We start from the raw sequence: 20113 nt of genomic DNA, 5'->3' as shown, positions 1-20113 counted from the left end.
GTCTTAGTAGCCCATTGGTCAACTAGGGACTATGGCTGTTTCGGGGCAGGCTGCTTCCAGAGCCTGCTTATGCTGAGTCCCAAGGTCACTGTGGGACCTTGTTCCTTGCTCAAGTTTCCATTGCTCAAGCCCGCTGCCTTTCAGCAGCCTCTACGCTGATGTGTACTTTTTATGATTGCATATTCCCCATTGTGTTGCTACACCAGAACTGTTATCTCATGCTCTCCCTTCCTTGTCTAGCTCATCTGGGGGCCTCAGGCGTTCTGTGGCACAGCAGGCAGAGGCTGTGAACTTGAATTGCTCTGTTTTAAAGTATTCTGACTGCCTCTCCTATTTGCGATCATATCTAGATTTTATCTGTCTTACAATGGTTTGGTTTACTTGATACTTTTTTTTAACTAGTAAGCTAAATTGATATTTAATATCATTATTTACAAAGTTTTGTTTATTTTTAAAAGGATTTTATATATTTATTTGAGAGAGAGAGAGAGAGAGAGAGTATCAGCAGGGGAAGGGGCAGAGGGACAAATGGACTCCCCACTGAGCACAGAGCCCAACGCAGCACAGCACAGAGCCCTGAGCACGATCCCAGTGTTACAGGATTTTTTCCTCCGTCGGTGTCCACAGTTCTTGGTCATGCCGCTTGGAAGAATGGAGAGAGAGATCAGACAGAGTGGTGGGCAGCAGAGCAAGGTTTACTGAGCGATAGAAAAGAGCACAAAGCTCGAAGCGGGAAGGGACCCCAGAGGGTTACCACTGGAGTTTCGAAGTCTAGGGTTTCTATGGGCTTATTGGTGGGCTGTTTTTTGTTTTTTGTTTTTTTTAAGATTTTATTTATTTATTTGACGGAGAGAGAGAGATCACAAGTAAGTAGTCAGAGAGGCAGGCAGGGGGGAGGGGGAAGTAGGCTCCCTGCTGAGCAGAGAGCCCGATGCGGAGCTCCATCCCAGGACCCTGAGATCATGACCTGAGCCGAAGACAGAGGCTTAACCCACTGAGCCACCCAGGCGCCCCTGGTGGGCTGTTTTTATCTGATGAATCCTGTCACCCAATGGGAAAGGGCGGAGGGCTCCTTCCAGGGTGGTGTAAAATCCTTTTAAGGGTGGTTTCCTCTTGGGGAGGGGGGCTTTTCCCTGTCTGCCTGCCTGCCTTCCGGCTATCCTTCCTCACCAGGACCCTAAGATCATAACCTGGTCGTAAGTCAAACACTGAACCAACTGAGCCACCCAGGTGCCTCTAAAAAGTTTTAATAGTGGTAAAATGCACAGAACAAATGTTACCATCCTCACCTTTTTAAGCCTATTCACCCCCATCCCTCCACAGAACTCTTTCATCCTATAAAACTGAAACTCTGTAGCCATTAACAGCAACTTTTCATCCTTCCCTACCACGGTCTGTTCCCCGCAACCACCAGTCCACTTGGGCTCTATGATTTTGACTACTTTAGGCGTTTATCTGAGCAGAATCATACAAGATTGGTCTACTCGTGACCGGCTAATCTCACTAAATATAGTCTTCAAGGTTCATCCTGTTGTAGCATGTGTTAGCATTTCTTTGCTTTAAAAAAAAATAATTTTAATTGTACACACTTAATTCTGACATAAGAATTTATTTGCTTTTTGAGGCTGAGTAATATTCCATTGTATGTACTTACAACATTTTGTCTATCCGTTCATCCATCAATGGACGTTTGAGTTTCTTTTACCTTTTAGCTATCAGGAATAATGCTGCTGCTATGAATAGGTGTGTGCAAACATCTCTGAGTTTCAGTTCTTTGGAGTATATACCCAGAAGTAGAATCGCTGGGTTATAAGGCAGTTCTGTTTTTAATTTCTTGAAGAGCCGCCATGCTGTTTTTCCACAGTGGCTGCACCATTTTACAACCTCACCAACAGTGCACAAAGGCTCCATTTTCTCCACATCCTTGCCAACATTTGCTATTTTCTGCTTCTTTTCCACTTTTTTCCCCTTTATAGTAGCCATCCCAATGGGTGTGAGGTGATATCTCCTTGCAGTTTTAATTTGCATTTCCCTAATCATTGGCATCTTTTCATGTGCTTACCGTACATTTGTATTTCTCCTTCTCCTCCTCCCCCTCCTTCTCCTTCTTCCTCTTCTCTTCCTCTTCCTCCTCCTCCTTCTTCCCCTTCTTCTTCCTTCTTTGCATATCTTCTTTGAAGAAATGTATATTCAAGTCCTCTGCACTTTTAAAAATCAGGGTTTTTTCATTTTTGTTTTTGTAGAGTTGTAGGAGTTCCTGTATATTCTGGACATTAACCCCTTGTTAGATATAAAAACAAGACTTGTAAGAAATGCAAAGTAGGAAGATGGGAGGAAACTGCTCTCAGTCAGGAGCAGGAAACCCCAATCCTGGCTTCTTTACACATTCTTTTATACATGAATATACCTCAGACTTTCCAGAATTTGCTCAGTGATCCTCAGAGGAGAGAGGATCTTGTACTCACAGGTAAGCATGACCAGCAATATGCATCTAAAAGAAATGAGATAAACATATGAATAAAAGGGAAGTCTCAGCATTTGTTCAGAAGAACAAGGGGAAGAAGGATTGAAAATTCACAGAGGGTCACAAAGACAGTAGGTCATTAAAGAATTCTTTATTGGGACACCTGGATGGCTCAGTCATTAAGCATCTGCCTTTGGCTCAGGTCATGATCCCAGGGTCGTGGGATAGAGCCCTGCATTGGGATCCCTGCTTGGCGGGAAGCCTGCTTCTCCCTCTCCTACTCCCCCTGCTTGGGTTCCCTCTCTTGCTGTGTCTCTGTCAAATAAATAAATCTTAAAAAAAAAAAAAAAAAAAAGAAAGAATTATTTGTTAACTGACATTTTAAATTTTTACAATTGACTTGAAATTATCCTGGTTATGATTACATTATCAATAACCGTGGGGGGCAGGGAGTGTGAGGTGCTTGTACTCACACGCACACAGTGCACACGCGTGGGAGTGTCTGTGTATCTGAACTATAAGACCAGTGACTTTTAGGGATGGAATGGAACACATAGATTGTTTAGCTCATCTCTTTCTTTTCTTTTCTTTCTTTCTTCTTTTTTTTTTAAATCTCAAGCGGTAAAGTGGCTTGTCCGTGATCACACAGCTAACAGATTCCACATCTCTTGACTCTTTATTCATTTCCTTGGCCCCAGGACAGTTCAGTGGCTCTTGTGAGAGGGGAAATCACCTGAGCTGGCCCATCTCCTCCCATCAACAGCCCCACATCAGCCTCACAAGGTGGGGAGAGCCTCGCACTGACAGGAATCAGGAGGAAGACATGTAATGTAAGTGAGATGTCAATCAGGTTAGGGAGAGGAAGCTACCCATACTCTCTTCTTTGGGGAAAGTTGTATTAGTATCAAAGTTTATTTTAACAGTGGCAGGGGATACCGGTATGGGCTTGGGTGCTTGAACTTCTGATTTTTAAAGAAAAACTGAAAATCCAGCTTTTTATATAAAGTCTCCAAGTTTTAAAGTGTGCCAACTAAGTTAAGAAACAAGAATAAAGTCTTCGTATTAGCCAAACAAGCCCAGTGTGCTGGGCCAGGCATTGCGGCGCTGACTGAACAAACTGGGGCTTGATTGCTTCTGTTAGGTGAGGTCCTCTGAGAGGGGGTGAGGTCTGGGTGGAGGGAAGTGTGAGCAGCGGGAAGGGAGAGGGTGGACTCCGAGAACCTGGAGACACCCTCTGAGGGCCTAGGGAGCATCTCCTTGGGATGCCTCCATCCAGTCCCATCTCCCCACAGGGCCGAGCATGGGCCTCTTGTGTGCAGGGAGGGGACAGGGCAACAAGAACAGAGGAACGTCTGAGCATCTCCCTTTGCCCATCCCCCCTTTTGACTTTAAAATGTCCTCTTGGCCATTTCAGCAGCTTCCAGCCATTCTGAACCAGAAATGCTACTGCACCCCTTTTATACAGACACACACACACACACAGACACACACATACACACACTCTATTTCCAGTTGGTGTTGGGAAATCTCTAAAAGGGCATTTTTGTTTGTCACAATGACTATTGTCACTTAAGGCCTGGGGGCGAGGGATGCGAAGCGTCCTGCAATGTGTGGGACAGACCAGTGTAGAATTATGAAATTCCCGTGAAGGCCCCTTACGAAAAAGCGGAGGCCTCTTGAGGGTCTCCGTTTGGAGCACAGGTCTGGGCAGACACACATCACACCTCCCACTGCTGGCACACCCTCACTGGGTACCTGTTGGTGGCAAGAACCTCCTTTCTGCAGAACAAATGGTAAGATTGATCCTTCCCACTCTTTTCCCAGGAGGGTCATCTTCTGCCTGTGAAGAGGACCTTGACCTGTGAGCAGGGATGAAGATAGTGCTTTCCTCGTAGGGCTATTTAGAAGTCTATCTGAGTTAATCTTCATAATGTATATTCTTTTTTGGTATGATTTCCCTTTTCATGCTGCATTCTTCTGGCCTGGTGGGTCTCCTTTCATTACCCAAAGCTGGGACCCCTTTTGAGCTCAGGGGTACATCTGATTTTACAACAGGCCAGGCTGCCCTGCCCTGAAGATGGTCACTCTGGAGTGGATGATACACCAGTGGGTATAATGCTGCTCTCAGCTAGCTTTCCCAAACCTAAGACTGTGTAGGAATCAAAGGAGTAATGGTGCTTTTATTTTCACAATTATTTTATTGACGCACTGAACAGAAAGTCTTAATACAAAGGAGGAATCCGTACCAAGTTAAACATAAATGGCAATCACCAGGGTGCTCTTTAAACAAATTCACTTTAATACATAATAGCAGGTGCTCTGAAAAAGAATTATGCCTCCATCAAAGGTATTCTAATGTAGCTGGTTGGAGGCCAGCTTTAAGGGGTCCAAGATGATCTTTATAACTTTGCTGTGTGTCATAGGCTATACCACTAATATTTACCACTGGGTAGGGGGAGAAATCAGACAGTTATCATCTTGATCTGAGGATTAATCTTAACACTAATGTTGAGATAGCCTGACAGTATGTCTTCTACTACCGTACAATAAGAGCCACACAGTACAATCTATGACGTGTTCTGCCCAAAATATTTAACCAGGATTATGTTGTAACTTCCAATTTGTAGGAAATACAGGAAACAGAGGAATAAGCAAAATGACACCAAAAGCCAGTGACCAGGTAAATCCCCAAGATGAGCACATTCTTGGTGAAAATTGACCTGGTCCTTTCAACAAGTCAGAGACAAGAAAGAAATGAAAATACATTTAAGAGGCGTTAACACTATGGTTGAATCCTCTTTTAAATAAGCCAGCTGTGAATTTAAGCTGTTCCTGAGACAGTTAGAAACTATGGTTAGGGTAATTAGGAATATGGAATCATTAATTTTTCTAAGTATGATTGAGAGTATTTTAGAAATTTTTCAATGTAGGAAAATGTTTCTTTAAGATGTATACTGAAAATTACACCTGCCTGAACCCACACACAGGGCTGGAAAGAAGGAGAGAGGCTGAACAAGAGTACAAATGTGTCCTCATTTTGGACAAATTAATCAAATTTTCTGGTGTTGGTTTAATTCATCAACACATATTAATTAGGCTTGACCATGCACTCAGCCCTATTAGATGCCGTTGGCGATATAACAGATGATATGCTATGCAGTAACTAAAGGAAATAAAATTCACTTAATAAAATAATAGGGGACAATCACATTCTACACCATCCAGCAGAGGTTGAAAACACCATAGGCTTTCAGAGGCAGGGAGCTTAGTTGGGGTCATGTGTTCTGTGAAGGCTTCATGAGGTGGGGTGTGAATAGGGATCTGAAAGATGAGGACAATTTAGGACAGCTCTCTGTGTGTCCACACAGGTGTGTGTCCCACATGCCCACACTTGTGATGGAGAGTTGTATGGGTTTCACAACATCAAGTTGTTGGAAATAGTGAAAGAGGACTTCAACCACCTACCGCTACTCTGACCACCATCTGTTCTTTCTAACTGATTAAGTTCTTCTTTCCAGCATATCTCTTAATTCAGGCAGAAGACTCAACTGTGGGCAAAGCATCCCATGATGGGAACCAAAACCACTGCCCCTCCAGCAACAATGGCGGCTGCTCTGATGCCAGCAGGACTCGAGGTGATTGACCCCAAGATAATGATCGACTTTACCTTTTCTGCCCACCTGCATGTACCCACTGACATTTGTCCCACACTTTCCTTATATAAACCTGGAAGCATTTTCAGCACTTTGGAGACAGTCTTAGAGACATTAGTCCACTGTCTTCCCTCACTGAAATGAATTCCTTTGTTCTGTTTAGTTTTTTAAGATTTTATTTATTTATTTGTCAGAGAGAGAGAGAGAGAGAGAGAGAGAGCATGCACAAGCAGGGGGAACAGCAGGCAGAGGGAGAAGCAGACTCCTCGAGGAGCAGGGAGCCTGATGTGGGCCTCGATCCCAGGACCCTGGGATCATGACGGGAGCTAAAGGCAAATGCTTAACCAACTGAGCCACCCAGGCACCTCGTTTCTCTGCCCTTGAGTTTTGTCAGCAGAGAGTGGCCAAACCTGGTCTGTTTGGGACCCCCGGAGCCAGGTGCTCTTGGACCCCTGCCCTCCCCCCGGTTGCAATAGCTGGGAGGTTTTGCCCACAAAAGATTTTTCTTGAAATACATTTGAAATTAAAATTTTTTTGCTTTAAAGTGATCTTTTGTAGTGACTGTCTTTGGGTTATTGTGATGTATAAATATTTATCCTTTCCGGCATTTGAAACAGTCGCTGCGTCCCACCTTAAGCTGTGTGTACACGTACAAATGTTTGACCTTTGCTGTAGTTGTGTCTGGTCAGAAAGAGGCTTGCTGTGGATAGTGTTTCATGTGGTATTTTTCAAAATTTAAAACTGAATTTGAATTTAAATGCATTTTTCTAGGATTAGAATTGTCATTTACCTAGCAAACTAATGAGTTAGATAAAGTTAAGTAATGAGTTAAAGTCAATAGTGTTCTCAATAAAAAGAAGAACAGTGATTTGCCCTTTAAGTCCACAATCCGATCAGGGATTTGAGGCAGGGAAGCCTTGATTTTCATCACAATGTATCCCTGCAAATCCTGTTCTAAGGCAGTGATAAAAGAGATGACATTTCCCAAAGGAACAAAGTTATGATTAAAAGTTGTGTGGCTTAAAAATTGTTAAAATCTCTAAAGTATAGTATTTTAGAGCAGGAGAGAGCCATGAGTCATTACCTTTAGTTAACTGACTGGAGGGACGCCTGGGTGGCTCAGTTGGTTAAGCAGCTGCCTTCGGCTCAGGTCATGATCCCAGCGTCCTGGGATCGAGTCCCGCATCGGGCTCCTTGCTCAGCAGGGAGCCTGCTTCTCCCTCTGCCTCTGCCTGCCATTCTGTCTGCCTGCACTCGCTCTCTCTCCCTCTCTCTCTGACAAATAAATAAAATCTTTAAAAAAAAACAAAAAACTGACTGGAAAACCAGAGGGCAAATGACCCACCTAAGACCGCATGGCCCACACAGCTAGGTAATGGCTGGTCTAGAACACACAGGTCCTAGTGCCCTGTGTTCCCCTTTACCATATTGTTTCCCTTTTAAAAATCCAGTGTAATGTGCAGAAAGTAAGACGTACATAGATCACACAAGGAGCCCAATGCTCTACAATGTGTCTGCATAGCACATAAAAATATAATTCTATGGTATAAAATTTGCTATCTATTGAAAAATGTACTGACCACATTAAGTATTCCTGAAACACTTAAAAATACATAAAAGTGATTTCTGTTTTGGAATTTATAACTGCTTTTGAGGATGATTTGAATGGCATGAATCTCTCTACTGAAAGCATTCCAGGCTATATGAAAACAAACTATTATTTCTTTTCACTATGGTCTGTGTCTGTTGTAAAATGAAAGCTGATCTAAGCACATTTTAGGCCTAGGAAAGGGAGCCATACAAAACAGACAGGGTAATTAAAGACACCATTTCCAGGAGGAGAGATCAAGGGCACAAGGGAAGGAGAGACGAGGTACGAAAAGAACAAGGACTAGTTGGTGTGAACAGGATGGAGATCTGACTGGAAGCAGGAGAGGCAGTTTGGAAAGCAGTGCAGATGTCCAGGAGACTGTAAGCAGCCAGGTGTGAAGAACCCCATCAGCCCTCCTGGCAAACTAACAACATATGTGAGTCATTAACTTCAAGACATGCTTCACTTTTTAGGGTCAATAATTAATAACTTTATCCCTCACAGAATCATCTTGCCAGTCTCATCATGCCCAGCATCCACCAGTCTGTAAAGTCAAGATTAATCAGAGTCCTTAAAAGAGATCCACACTCTTCTCATGAGAGTATGGATCAAGAACATCATGACATGATATAATGATAATGTCCTAGTTTCCATATACAATTGGACATGTCTATAAGGATTGAGATTTGGAAAAGATCAGTATGAAATGGCTGGCTGATATGTTTCCTTTTCTTTTTAAAAATTTTTTCCTGTTGATATACCAAATCTTATTGATATATCAAGTCCTACTGATGTATCAAAAGAAATGTAAAGAACATACAACCATAATAGCACTGGAAAGTCGGCTGAGATACCTTCATAGATCAAATTGGTGGGGAATGGCTGAAATGTGTTAAGACAGGAGGTAAGATTTATGATAAAAACCTAAAAGAACAGTGGAATTTTGGTCCCATGAAGGAAAGCTAGGACCACCAAAGAAATTATTTTCTTTCTAACAAAACCCCACAGTAATTATAAGATTATACGCAGGTGAGACTTAAAGTATAACTGCTGAGTAATCAGGTAAAGGGACCAGAACAGCTACAGCAGTCTTCCAGTTTTTATCATGGCTTCCATGGTCTGTCCCAGTTGGTGGACATTCTGACAGGAGAAACCAGAGTGGGCATTGGAGTCAGAGAAATAGTTTAGTGCCCCAGATCCTTTATGGCTGCCAAGAAGAAAGGGGTTCCTCGAATGTAGAAGACGAACTGGTCACACACCTTAGAGAAATGGTTTCTTGGACACAGACAGTAAGGGAAAACACCTGGAGCCTGGTTTCCTATAGCTGTCAGATAAAGAAACAATATCAAAAATCAACAAACGTTGGGGGTAACACTACCACACAAAGCATTAAACAAAATCAGTAGAAGAATTAACCACCAAAGAAAAATTATTAATCCAGACAACAGAAGGAGACTTAAAAACAACCACAATTAGTATTCCCCCAAGTTATTGCAGAGCATATGACATCCAAAAAGAAGAACTGAGTTCTTAGAAATCAAATACATAATTCTTCCACAAACAAATAAAACCTCACCTTGGTAGGTGGGTTGCATAGCAAAGTAGATAATGACTGAATATCAAATTAGTCAGCAGTATTATCAAGCTGACAATGTAAATAATTAAAGAAATAAAAAGTATAAAACAGGAGTTACTAAGTTAATAAACATGGAAGACAGAAATACTGAGATCCTTCTAGAAATTTCAAAAAGAAAGGAGGAGGATAATGGAGGATAAGAAATAATGAAAGAGAGAAGAAAATAAAATTTGCATGACTTGAAGAAAGACATTAGTTATCAAGTGCCAAGATAAAAACAGAGAGGGAGAAAGAGAGCAAGAGAGAGTACAAGCCCTACATTTGGATACATACAGCATATTCAGGTGACATTTCTGAAGTCCAAAGATAAAAAGAAAAGTCCAGGAGTTTCATAAAAAGAAAAACAGGAATCTATAGGAAAAAAGAATAAGAATCAACCCTCACCATACTTCTCATCTAGAATGTGGGAAATCGAAAAGAAAAGAAAAAAGATAATAGGAAATTGTAGAATACTATCTTCACAGTTCTGAGGCAAAATGATTTTGAATTCAAAATTGCACACTCAACCAACCTATCCTATGAGGGCCAACCTAACCAGTCTCAGATATGCAAAAATTCAGAAAGGTAACCCCACTCAAAACTATCTAAAAGAATTGCTTGGGGATGTATTCCTCTGAGATAATAAAATGAATCAGGGAAAGGAAAACAGGAGAAAAAAAGTGGTGAATCAAGAAATGAGTAAAACAATTACTTGTTTATAATGCAGTCGTGGACAGAATATATTGTCAATAAATTATTCAGAAGAAAGAAACACATATCATAAAAAATTAATAACCTGGAACTAAAATTCTAGTGATTTAAATAAAATATAAAAGGCAGTCGAAGAAGAGGGGAAGTGAAAGTGCTAAAGGAATTGTTTCATTCAAGAGTGGAGGCTAGGACATTAAATCCCAATGCCAATTAAAAGAAGTTTGGGGGCGCCTGGGTGGCTCAGTCAGTTAAGCATCTGACTCCTGGTTTCGGCTCAGGTCATGATCTCAGGACTATGAGATAGAGGCTTGTGTGGGGTTCCACACTGAGCATGGAGTCTGCTTAAGATTCTCTCTCTCCCTCTTGAGGTGCCTGGGTGACTCAGTTGGTTGAGCATCTGACTTTGGTTCAGGCCGTGATCTTAGGGTCCTGGGATCGAGCCCCACATCAGGGTCCCTGCTCTGCAGGACGTCTGCTTCTTCTTCTCCCTCTTGCCCTCCCCCCCAACACCCGCTCATATGCTCTCTGTCTCTCTCTCAAATGAGTCAAATCTTAAAAAAAAAAAGATTCTCTCCCTCTGTCTCTCCTCCATACTCTCTCTCTCTGAAAAAAAAAAAAAAAAAAGCTTGAATATGTTCATTAATAAATTAATAGCAATGGGTTCATAGCTTTCAAACCAATAGAGAAGAAGGAACAACAGACAAATCAGTCAGGACTGAAAAGAAGCAAAAAAAAAAAAAAAAGAAAAAAAGATCAAGAAGACATTACACAGAAAACACAAAACGAAATGACATGAATGAGACTAACCATATCAATGGTAACAACGTATGTGAAGGGGTGAAACCCCATCTCAGTTGTAAACTATTTAAGGGAAACATACCCCCCAAAAAATAATCTAGAAGAGATTAAGATTTAAATCTGGGGAAAAAGAAAAATCGCTTCAAGCTAAGATTCAGGATTTGGCAGCAGCAATTTTGGAGGGCAAAAAGCATCTGAATTTATTCTCCCTGATGAATCTTCAAGAGGGAGTTGGCAGGGTGGGGATGAACGGCTCCCCGAGGGAGCCTTTTTTTATTACATAATCTCTAATCCCAACATGGTTCTTGAACTCACAACCATGAAAGCAAGAGTCTTGGCAATGCTTTTTGATTTTTTTTAACACCGAAAGCAAAGGCAACGCAAGCAGAAATAAGCAAATGGGACCGTACCAAACTAAACTTCACAGCAAAGGAAACCATCAGTGAAATGAAAAGACAGCCTATGAAACAGGAGAAAATATTTGGAAACCATGTCCCTGGTAAGAGGTTAGTATACAAACAATACAGAACTCATACAACTCAAGAGGAAAACGCCAAATCACCCAACTGAAAAATGGGTAAAGGATCTGAATGGACATGCTTCCAAAACACACAGACGGTCAACAGGTCCATGAAAAGTGCTCAGCATCAGGAAAGTGCAAATCAAGACCACAGGGAGAGAGCAGCTCAGGGCCGTTAGAACGGCTGTTGTAAGAAAGACAAGAGGTACCAAAACCCTGGTGAGGATGTGAAGAAAAGGAAACCTTCTGGAGCTATTGGTGGGAATGGAAATTGGTATGGTCCCTATAAAAAAAGTTATGAGGTTTCTCAGGAAATGGAGAATAGAACTACTATGTAATCCATCCACTTCTGGGTGTGTCCAAAGGAAACGACATCATTTTCTCAAAGAAATATCCACACGCCCGCGTTCACTGCAGCATTATCCACCATGGCCGAGGTATGAAAACAACCAAAGTGTCTGTTGATGAATGAATGGATGGAGGAAATGTGATTACACACACACATGCACGCACACACATACACAGAAACATGATTCGGCCTTAAAAAAGACACAAATCCTGTCGCAACAACACGTGAATCTGGAGGGCATTGTGCTAAAAAGTGAAAAAAATCTCACAGAGAAATACAATACTGAAAAAAAGGTCAATCTCATAGAAACAGAGAGTAGAAAAGAGGTTGCCAGAGGCCGGTGGAGAAGGAAGTTAGGAAGAGGTTGGTTAAAGGTGTCCACTGTCAGTTATGAGAAGAATGAGGTCTGAGGGTCTGATGCACAACGTGGTGATGAGCTGATTACACTACATTGTATGATTAAAATTTGCTGACAGTAGAACTTAAGTATTCTCATCAAAAGAAGAAGAAGAAGAAGAAGAGGAAGAAGAAGAGGAAGAAGAAGAAGAAGAGGAAGAAGAAAGAAAAGAAACAGAATGGAAAGCCTCGAGTGTACTGTTGAAATGGATTAGACTGGGTGCAGGGACATAAAAACCCATCATTAGAGAATGTGTGGTCCTTGTATTTTCTAGGAAAAGGTAATGGGTATTAATGGCTGCGCTCCCGGTAACAGATGGCACTGTTTCTCTTGTCAGTTATTTTGGTACGACCCTTTAAGCAAGTCGCAACTCACAGTAGGCTCTAGTTTCAGCATCAGAAAACCTTTATAATGTTCTGAATAATCCATGAATACCACCTACCTGAGAGGCCACCACATTCAAGAGAGACTATTTTCTTTCTTTGTTCTTTTTTTTTTTTTAAGATTTTATTTATTTATTTGATAGAGAGGCAGAGTGCGAGGAGGCAGAACGGTGGGCAGAGGGAGAGGGAGAAGCAGCTCTGCACTCAGCAGGGAGCCTGATGTGGGGCTCCATCCCATGACTCTGGGATCATGACCTGAGCTGAAGGCAGCCGCTTAACTGACTGAGCCACCTAGGTGCCACAAGAGAGATTATTTTCAACAAATACCATGTTTGTAGGGACAGGAGAGGGACTTCAGTTACCAGACATCTTGGAATCTTCGTGAAAACCAGTGTGCTGTGCCAGGTCTGTCCAAGCGGGGCAATTCCCCCAGATAGTTGTTGAGATTTGCAGCAACATGACACACAGCACCAGTCTGCAAACTCGGGCAAAACCACCCAGGACACCAGCGGACGCAGGAGGCCCAAGTCTGAGCAAACAAAGAGCTTGACCCTGAGACGGTCTTGAATTCCCAGTGTGCATCCTTGGCGGGGCCTCAGTGTGGCTTTCTGGTGGCTCCTCCAGTCCAGCAGCCAGCAACACGCCTAGTGCGTTCTGGCTGTGATGTCAGGCCTGGAACCTACGAGTCCCTGAACGTCTGGGGAAGCCAAGGCAGGGTCCCTGAGGAGCTCTGGTGGCAATCGTGAGTTTACGGTGGGCAAACCCACATTTGCCAATGTTCAGTTTCCCTGAGTCCCACCCAGGCCCTTCTAAGCAGCTCATGCATTTGGATACTGTATGTACAGCTAGCTGGAGGTCAGTCCTAAGGTGTAATTTTGTCTTTATAGTATTTTAGATGGCTCTGGATTGCTAGTGGGAACTGTGGAGCCACATCCTCAAAGCAGGAGTAAAGATCAGAACAGAGCCGGTAACTGACACTATCAGAAAGAGCCACAGAAAGATTCGGTCCAGAACTTGGGCTACGAATTTCCAGTCTTGTACCACCTGCAAAAGAGAAAAAGACGCCTTCCTTTCAAGATGCAGGGCAACTGTTCTGAACTCACTTCCAGGGATCGGAAAGGGGTAATACTCAGATGTGCAGGGCTTCGGTTCTCAAAAACGCGCGTGTGACTGTGGCCGCTGCACCTCGGAAATGCCGGGAAGCCGCCGAGGACAGCGGGGATCAGGACAGGACGGCAATCCGTAAGGGGGAGGGGAGACCGGGTCCCTTTGGAGGAAGGGAAGTTGGGGAACAGTGGGCAGGACGCTAACAGAAAAAGGTCAGAGCACGAACAAGTTGAGAGGTGTGGAGGACAGGGGCTAGTTCTCTTTCGAAGGAAAAGAAATGTTCCATTTCTCTTCTGTGGGGAGTTTGTAAAGATGGAACCTAACAGGAATTCTCAAAGGAGCGTAGGTACTGATAGAGAGCCTGAAAGCATTCAGCACACATAGAGCTTTAGGAGTAAAACTCTGGGGGAAAAACACAAAGAAGACACATTGGAATGTTTCAAGTGTCAACCTTAAGTAATGGGATTGTTAATGATTTTAATTTTCTTGTTTATGTTTTTTGTATTTTCCAAATTCCTTACCCTGATAAGGTGTTACTTTTATAATTTTTTAAAAGGCTATTTGAATCTTGGAATTAGAATTTTTAAACACTGTAAAGAAACAACAACAAACAACCCTAAGAAAAGCCGAAATGTCTGTTTTATACCAGCATTTTTCCTAATGCTTTAAAAATCCTTTTCAGTGGATGAAAAACAGAACAAATAGTGAGAGACGATATACTAGGTAGTGTCTAGGTAAAATAATAGAAGGATATTTCTTTATAAAAATTCTTTCAGCACATGATATGATGAGCACTGGGCCTTATACACAGCTGATGAATTATTGAACACTACATCAGAAACTAATCATGTACTGTGTGTTGGCTAGTTGAATTTAAATAAATAAATAAATAAAAATAAGAAATTCTTTCATAATTTTGTTTATGGGATCAGGCTCTTGGCACTAATTTTCACTGACTTTAGAGTAAAGTAATTGAATGCTCTAAATTGGCCTATAACTTGTTTTAAGCAGCAGGTACTATCTGAGTCCACGACTGTCTTGAGTCTGAAATCCACACTCTCACCACACTTTTTTTTTTTTTTAATCTGTAAGCTAAATAACTATGCCCTTTTCCCTCACCAAAGGAACAGTGTTCTATCTGTTGGCACACTATATTTGTATATTAATCCCAAAATCTATTCTGTTCTTTTGTCTATTATTGGAATTTTTTTGTCTTTTATTTTGTCTATTTTGTCTATAGTCTTTGCCTATTATTGGCATTCTTTGTCTATTATTGGGATCATTTGTCTATTTTAGGATTATATTAATCCCCAAATCTATTCTATTCTTCTGTATATTAATCCCCAAATTCTGTTCCTTTATTTCCAAATACTACAGATGGAAATAACCATCATCGCTCTAAAAATGAGAGATACATTACCAGAGACCAGGATAACCAACTTAAAATGTAAAATTAAATTATTCTAAATAGAATCACGTCTAATTATAAGGAATGGTGCTTAATTTACACTTGCTTCACTTTTGCTCCTTCTGTTTCTGTGAACTGCTTCCTAAAAATCCATACTAAGATTCTTACTGATGTCAGAGCTCGCTTAACATTCTACACGTGAAAAGCAGAGAGTTAACAGTGTCACGTCTAAACACTGTGTTGTCAAGAGATGTGAGAATGTTGGTTCTTGCGCATTTTGGTGGCCCCGCTGGGATGGACTCACCTGGTTGATGAAATGCTGCTTCTTCACGTGCCTTGAGATGTACCTGATGGAATCAGCCGCCTTTTCCAAGAAAGCAACAAGAACGGTTTCTCCATCACTCACCTGTCTCTGTTTCCTTTTTTCTAGAGTTTTACCTTTCACCACTGGCTGACTTTCGTCTTTATCTGGGAAAGAGTAGCGATCCACGTGGTCCTTCATACAAAGCAATGTAGGAAGTTTTTGCAGAAACAGTCGTTTCACCCAGGGGGCCATGGGGTGGTAAGTGGAAGAGGATCTGTGGTGAACGTTAATCACGAAAACAGTCACAATAATCGACAGGGTCACGAAAATCATAATGAACAACAGGTACTCCCCAATGAGAGGAATGACTTTGGAGGAAGACGGGATTATTTCCTCAATGACCAGGAGGAACACGGTCAGAGAAACCAGCACTGAGGTTGACAGGGACAGCTTTTCCCCTTCGTCGGAAGGGAGATAGAACACGAGCACAGTCAGGAAAGACAGCCCCAGGCAGGGGATGATCAGGAAGAGGGTGTAGAACATGGGCAGGCGGCGCAGGACGAATGAGTATGTGATGAACGGATAGGAGTAGACGCCGTCTCTCCTGTTGCCCTTCATCCCTTTTGCATGGAGGATCTCCCATTCTCCGTTATCGAAGAAGTCCTTCCTGTCAACATTTTCATTGATCAGAACAAGGTCAACCATGGTTCCATCGTAAGTCCATGACCCAAACTTCATGGAGCAGTTCTGCCGGTCAAATGGGAAAAACGTGACGTCCATGGTGCATGAGCTTTTGTAACTGGCGGGGGGCGTCCAGATGACGGTGCCGTTGGATCTCACAATGACTTTGGTCATGAGGGAGCCTTCGAACCGGCCATCGGCGCTGTGGTGAAAGCGGTTGAACACTGATGAGTTGGGTCTCTGCCCACCCCTCCCTCTACTATTCACATTTATTACTCTTCTACCACAGAGTCAAACAATATTTTAGAAAAGAAACGGTTCTCTTCTTACTCAAAGTTGTACATTTCTCTTAATTATCTTGCCAAAGTCAGGCTTTTCCATCTCTGGTCCTCATCGGACCAGGGTATTTTTCTTCTGGGATACTTACTTTTCAAAGAGAACTATGTCAGGAAGCCAGAGGGATTCTGATGGAACTTTAATTGAACGAATTCCACCGTATTCATCAGGATTCCAGCGTAATTTGTGGTCTGTCCATTCCTGCATCAAATGAGCATACTGTCATTTCATTCTGAAAATTCAGTGTATTAGACTTCGGAATCTTCAAATTTATGTTAATTTACCAAATGCCAGTGTTTTATTTAAAAAGGGAAATCTATCCATTTTAGATCTTATGACCCTACCTGTGGTTCATTACACTTCTCAAGATACAGGTTGAGCTAGCCTGGCCTCTCATCTTGCCCAGGCCCACACGGCCATCCTACCTGGGGTTTCCAAAGTTGCCATATATCTACCTCCCAATGAAGAGTCCTGGCAACAAACATCACTGATTTGTGATCTATTTTTTCAGCTTCTTTTCTTTTTTTCAGCCTATTTTCTCTTAAGAAGCAAAAGAAAAGCAATGATAATTCTAACTCAGTTTATTCTAGAAGAGTTGGTCCAGTAATATTTTCATCTCATGATAATGGGCACAAACAATTTTGAATATCACTCAAGAGTCTTGAGCAAACATCCACCCACTATGTTATTATGAAACATTCAGTATCCACTGACTACTCTTGATGACATTATAACTTTAATCCAATGAAAAAATATTTTCCAAGAATTTCCTTTTAAGTTCTAATCTGAATTTATTTTGTGACCACCCAATTACAGTTTTAAATTATATCCTTAATATTGTTAGCCTCCAGATACCTACAAATTTTTCCTCATAATAGAATGAAATCATTTAGCATGTTTTACAGGAGCTAATAGACCCAGGTTAACAAACCTGACCCCTAATTGATTGGATTATGAAGGTCAAGAGGATGATGTATGGGTGATCCAATTATAGCAGGATGGACTTTCTTAAAAAGATTTGGGTCCAGAATCTTATGAAATCTGACCTGAAAATTGAATTCTTCTATCCTACTGTCCCTCATGTAGACAGCTGAGTAATGATGTAGGATAATATTAAGTGACATTTCAGAAAGTCTGAAGAGTGTGCCCAGTGCAAGCCTTCCTGTCATTAAAAAATCAGGAGTCAGCAGATGGGTAACTTCACTAGATGGTGAAGTATTGAAATATGCATGATGCCTGAAAAAGTACGAGACTGTACACCCCAGATATGACGTTGTCTATCCTAGACAATATTTGTGAGGCTTGATCCTGGAAAAACAAATTGAAAAGGAAATGGGTCATTAAAAAGCTATGATCTAAAGGATAAAAGACTGCATGCCTATTTATGGAAAAGCACGCACATGAAGATGGACAGTTTAAGAGCCCAAACTTATAAAGTATTTATCATGTTTACTTGGTACTCACAGGCTTCTCTCCTTTTTCCTCCTCCTCCGCCCATTTTGAAAAGCAAATACATTTTCCTTTCTATGAATAATTTGTCTCCTGCTAAGGAGACTTGTACTACCGACAGCAGGTCTCAATCTTAGAAACGTGGAAAGGAACTCAGGACAGCACTCTTTGTTTCACTTGCACTCTGTTTATTTTCTAAAAATTGACATACAGTACAATTCACTCTTTGTGTATGGTTCTGTGCGCAAACATTTGTGTAATCTCTACCACCGTCAAGATACAAGAACAACTCTGTTGCCCAAAAAAGTTTTCCTTATGCTGCTCCTTTGTAATCAACTCCTCCCATCCCCCACCCCCAGGCAGCCAGGATCTACTTTCTGATTCTATAATGTTGCCTTTAGTCATATAAATAGAATTGATCATAAGGTAGACAGCCTTTCGATCCTGATTTCTTTTACTTACCATAATGCATCTTAGGTTCTTCTATATTAGTGATTTGTTCATTTTTGTTAGTGTGTAGTTTTCCCTTGTATGAATATACCACAATTTGTTTACCCATTCTCCGGGTAGGATGTTTGTATTCTTCTAGTTTTTAATGATTACAAATAAAGCCACTATAAACATTTTGTGCAGTTTTTTTAGTAGAAAGCATTCTTTTCTTCTCTTGGGTTAATACCCAGGAGTGGGATGGCTGGGACATATCCTAAGTGTATATTCAACTTTATATGAAACTGCGACCCCGAGCGGCTGTCTCATTTTGCATTCCCACTAACAACGTACGAGACTTCCGGTTCTTTGGCACCTTCTCCAGTACTTGGTATTGTCTTCTTTTTTTACTTTGGTTAGAAGAGTTGTGAAATGGTATCTCGGTTTCCAGTATGCATTTTCCTAATGACTAATGGTGTTGAGCATTTCTTCATGTACTTTTTTGCCACCGGTATATCTTATTTGGTGAAGTGGCTGTTAAATCTTTTGCATGTTTTTTTTAATCATGCTGTTTGTTTTATTACTGAGTTTTTAGACTTCTTTATATATCCTGGGTAAAAGCCCCTCATCAAATATTTGAGTTGTAAATAGCTTCCCACAGTCTGTAGTTTCTTAATTCTCTAATCAGTGTCTTTCACAAGATAGAAATTCTACACTTGGATGAAGTTTATTTTACCAATTTTATCTTTTATGAATTATGTCATATCTAAGAAATATTTACCGAACTTAAGGTCACAGAGATTTTTCTTCCATGTTTTCTTCTAGAGATTTTATAGTTTTGGGTTGTACATTTAGATCTAAAATCCATTTTGAGTTAATTTTTTAATTATGGTGTGAATGAGGTTTTTGGTTTTTTTCGCATATGGATGTCCAATTGTTCCTGTACCTTTTGTTGAAAAGACTAAACATTCTCCATTGGATTACCTATACACATTTGTCAAAAATCAACTAACCGTAAACCATGTGGGTCTATTTATGGGCTCTTTGTTCTGTCTCGTTAATCTGTGTCCCTCCTTTCCCCAGTACCACACTCTTTTAACCATCACTTTCCAGTAAGTTTTGAAATTCTGTAGTGTGAGTCCTCCAACTGTATTCCCCCTTTTCAAATCATTTTGGCTATTCTCGTTTCTTTGCTTTTCTCCATAAAATTTTAAATCAGTTTGTTGCTATCTACAAGAAAAATCCTTCTGAAATTTTAACTGTGGTTGTCTTGAATCTATAGATTGGTTTGGGGAGCGCTGACATCATAATATTGAGATTTCTGACCTAGGAAAATCATTTCTCACTCCATGTGTTTAGGTCTTCTTTGATGTTTTTAATCAGTGTTTTGTAGTTTCAGCTTATTAGACCCTGTACATATTCAGTTAGATTTACACCTAAGTATTTCATGTTTTTTTGAGGTTATTGTAAACGGTACTTTGACATCAAGGGAAAAAATCCAATTGTTCATTGCTAGAATATAAACAAACAATTGATTTTTGTATGTTGACCTTGTATGTATCCTGTGACCTTGTTTAAGCTCATTTAATTTTAGAAGTTTTTTGGTAGATTTTCTACGTCAACAATTACATCATTTACAAATAGAAAACTCTATTTCTTTTTCCCAATCCGAATGCCTTTTATTGTGTTTTCCTTGTGTTAAATCACTGGCTAGGACCTTCAGTATGACATTAAATAGGAGTGGGAGAGTAGATATCCTCGCATTGTTCTTGATTTTGGGTGGGAAGCATTTAGTTATTCACCATTAAGTATTACATTAGCTGTTGATCTTCTTAAATGCCTTTTATTTGATTAAGGAAGATTCTTCCTATTTCTAGTTTGCTGAGATTTTTTTTTTTTTACAGATTTATTTATTTGAGAG

The 20113-nt window shown here is 40.9% G+C and overlaps 1 protein-coding gene across 1 annotated transcript; it reads right to left on the bottom strand.

Annotated features, from left to right (window-relative positions):
• Window positions 1-13390: 13390 nt before the first annotated feature.
• On the bottom strand, window positions 13391-16573 carry LOC111144550 (cholinergic receptor nicotinic beta 3 subunit). The gene is made up of 3 exons (XM_022498878.1): window positions 16409-16573; window positions 15301-16183; window positions 13391-13525 (listed from the first exon to the last, which is right to left on the bottom strand). Exons 1-3 carry the CDS (start codon window positions 16522-16524, stop codon window positions 13391-13393), a joined length of 1134 nt encoding a protein of 377 aa, XP_022354586.1. The 5' UTR covers window positions 16525-16573.
• Between the last annotated feature and the right edge of the window lie 3540 nt (window positions 16574-20113).

Source organism: Enhydra lutris, unplaced genomic scaffold (genome assembly GCF_002288905.1).
Source record: "Enhydra lutris kenyoni isolate GAN:26980312 unplaced genomic scaffold, ASM228890v2 scaffoldscaffold11, whole genome shotgun sequence".
NCBI lineage: Eukaryota > Metazoa > Chordata > Mammalia > Carnivora > Mustelidae > Enhydra > Enhydra lutris.
This window is presented reverse-complemented; position numbering and strand designations above follow the sequence as displayed.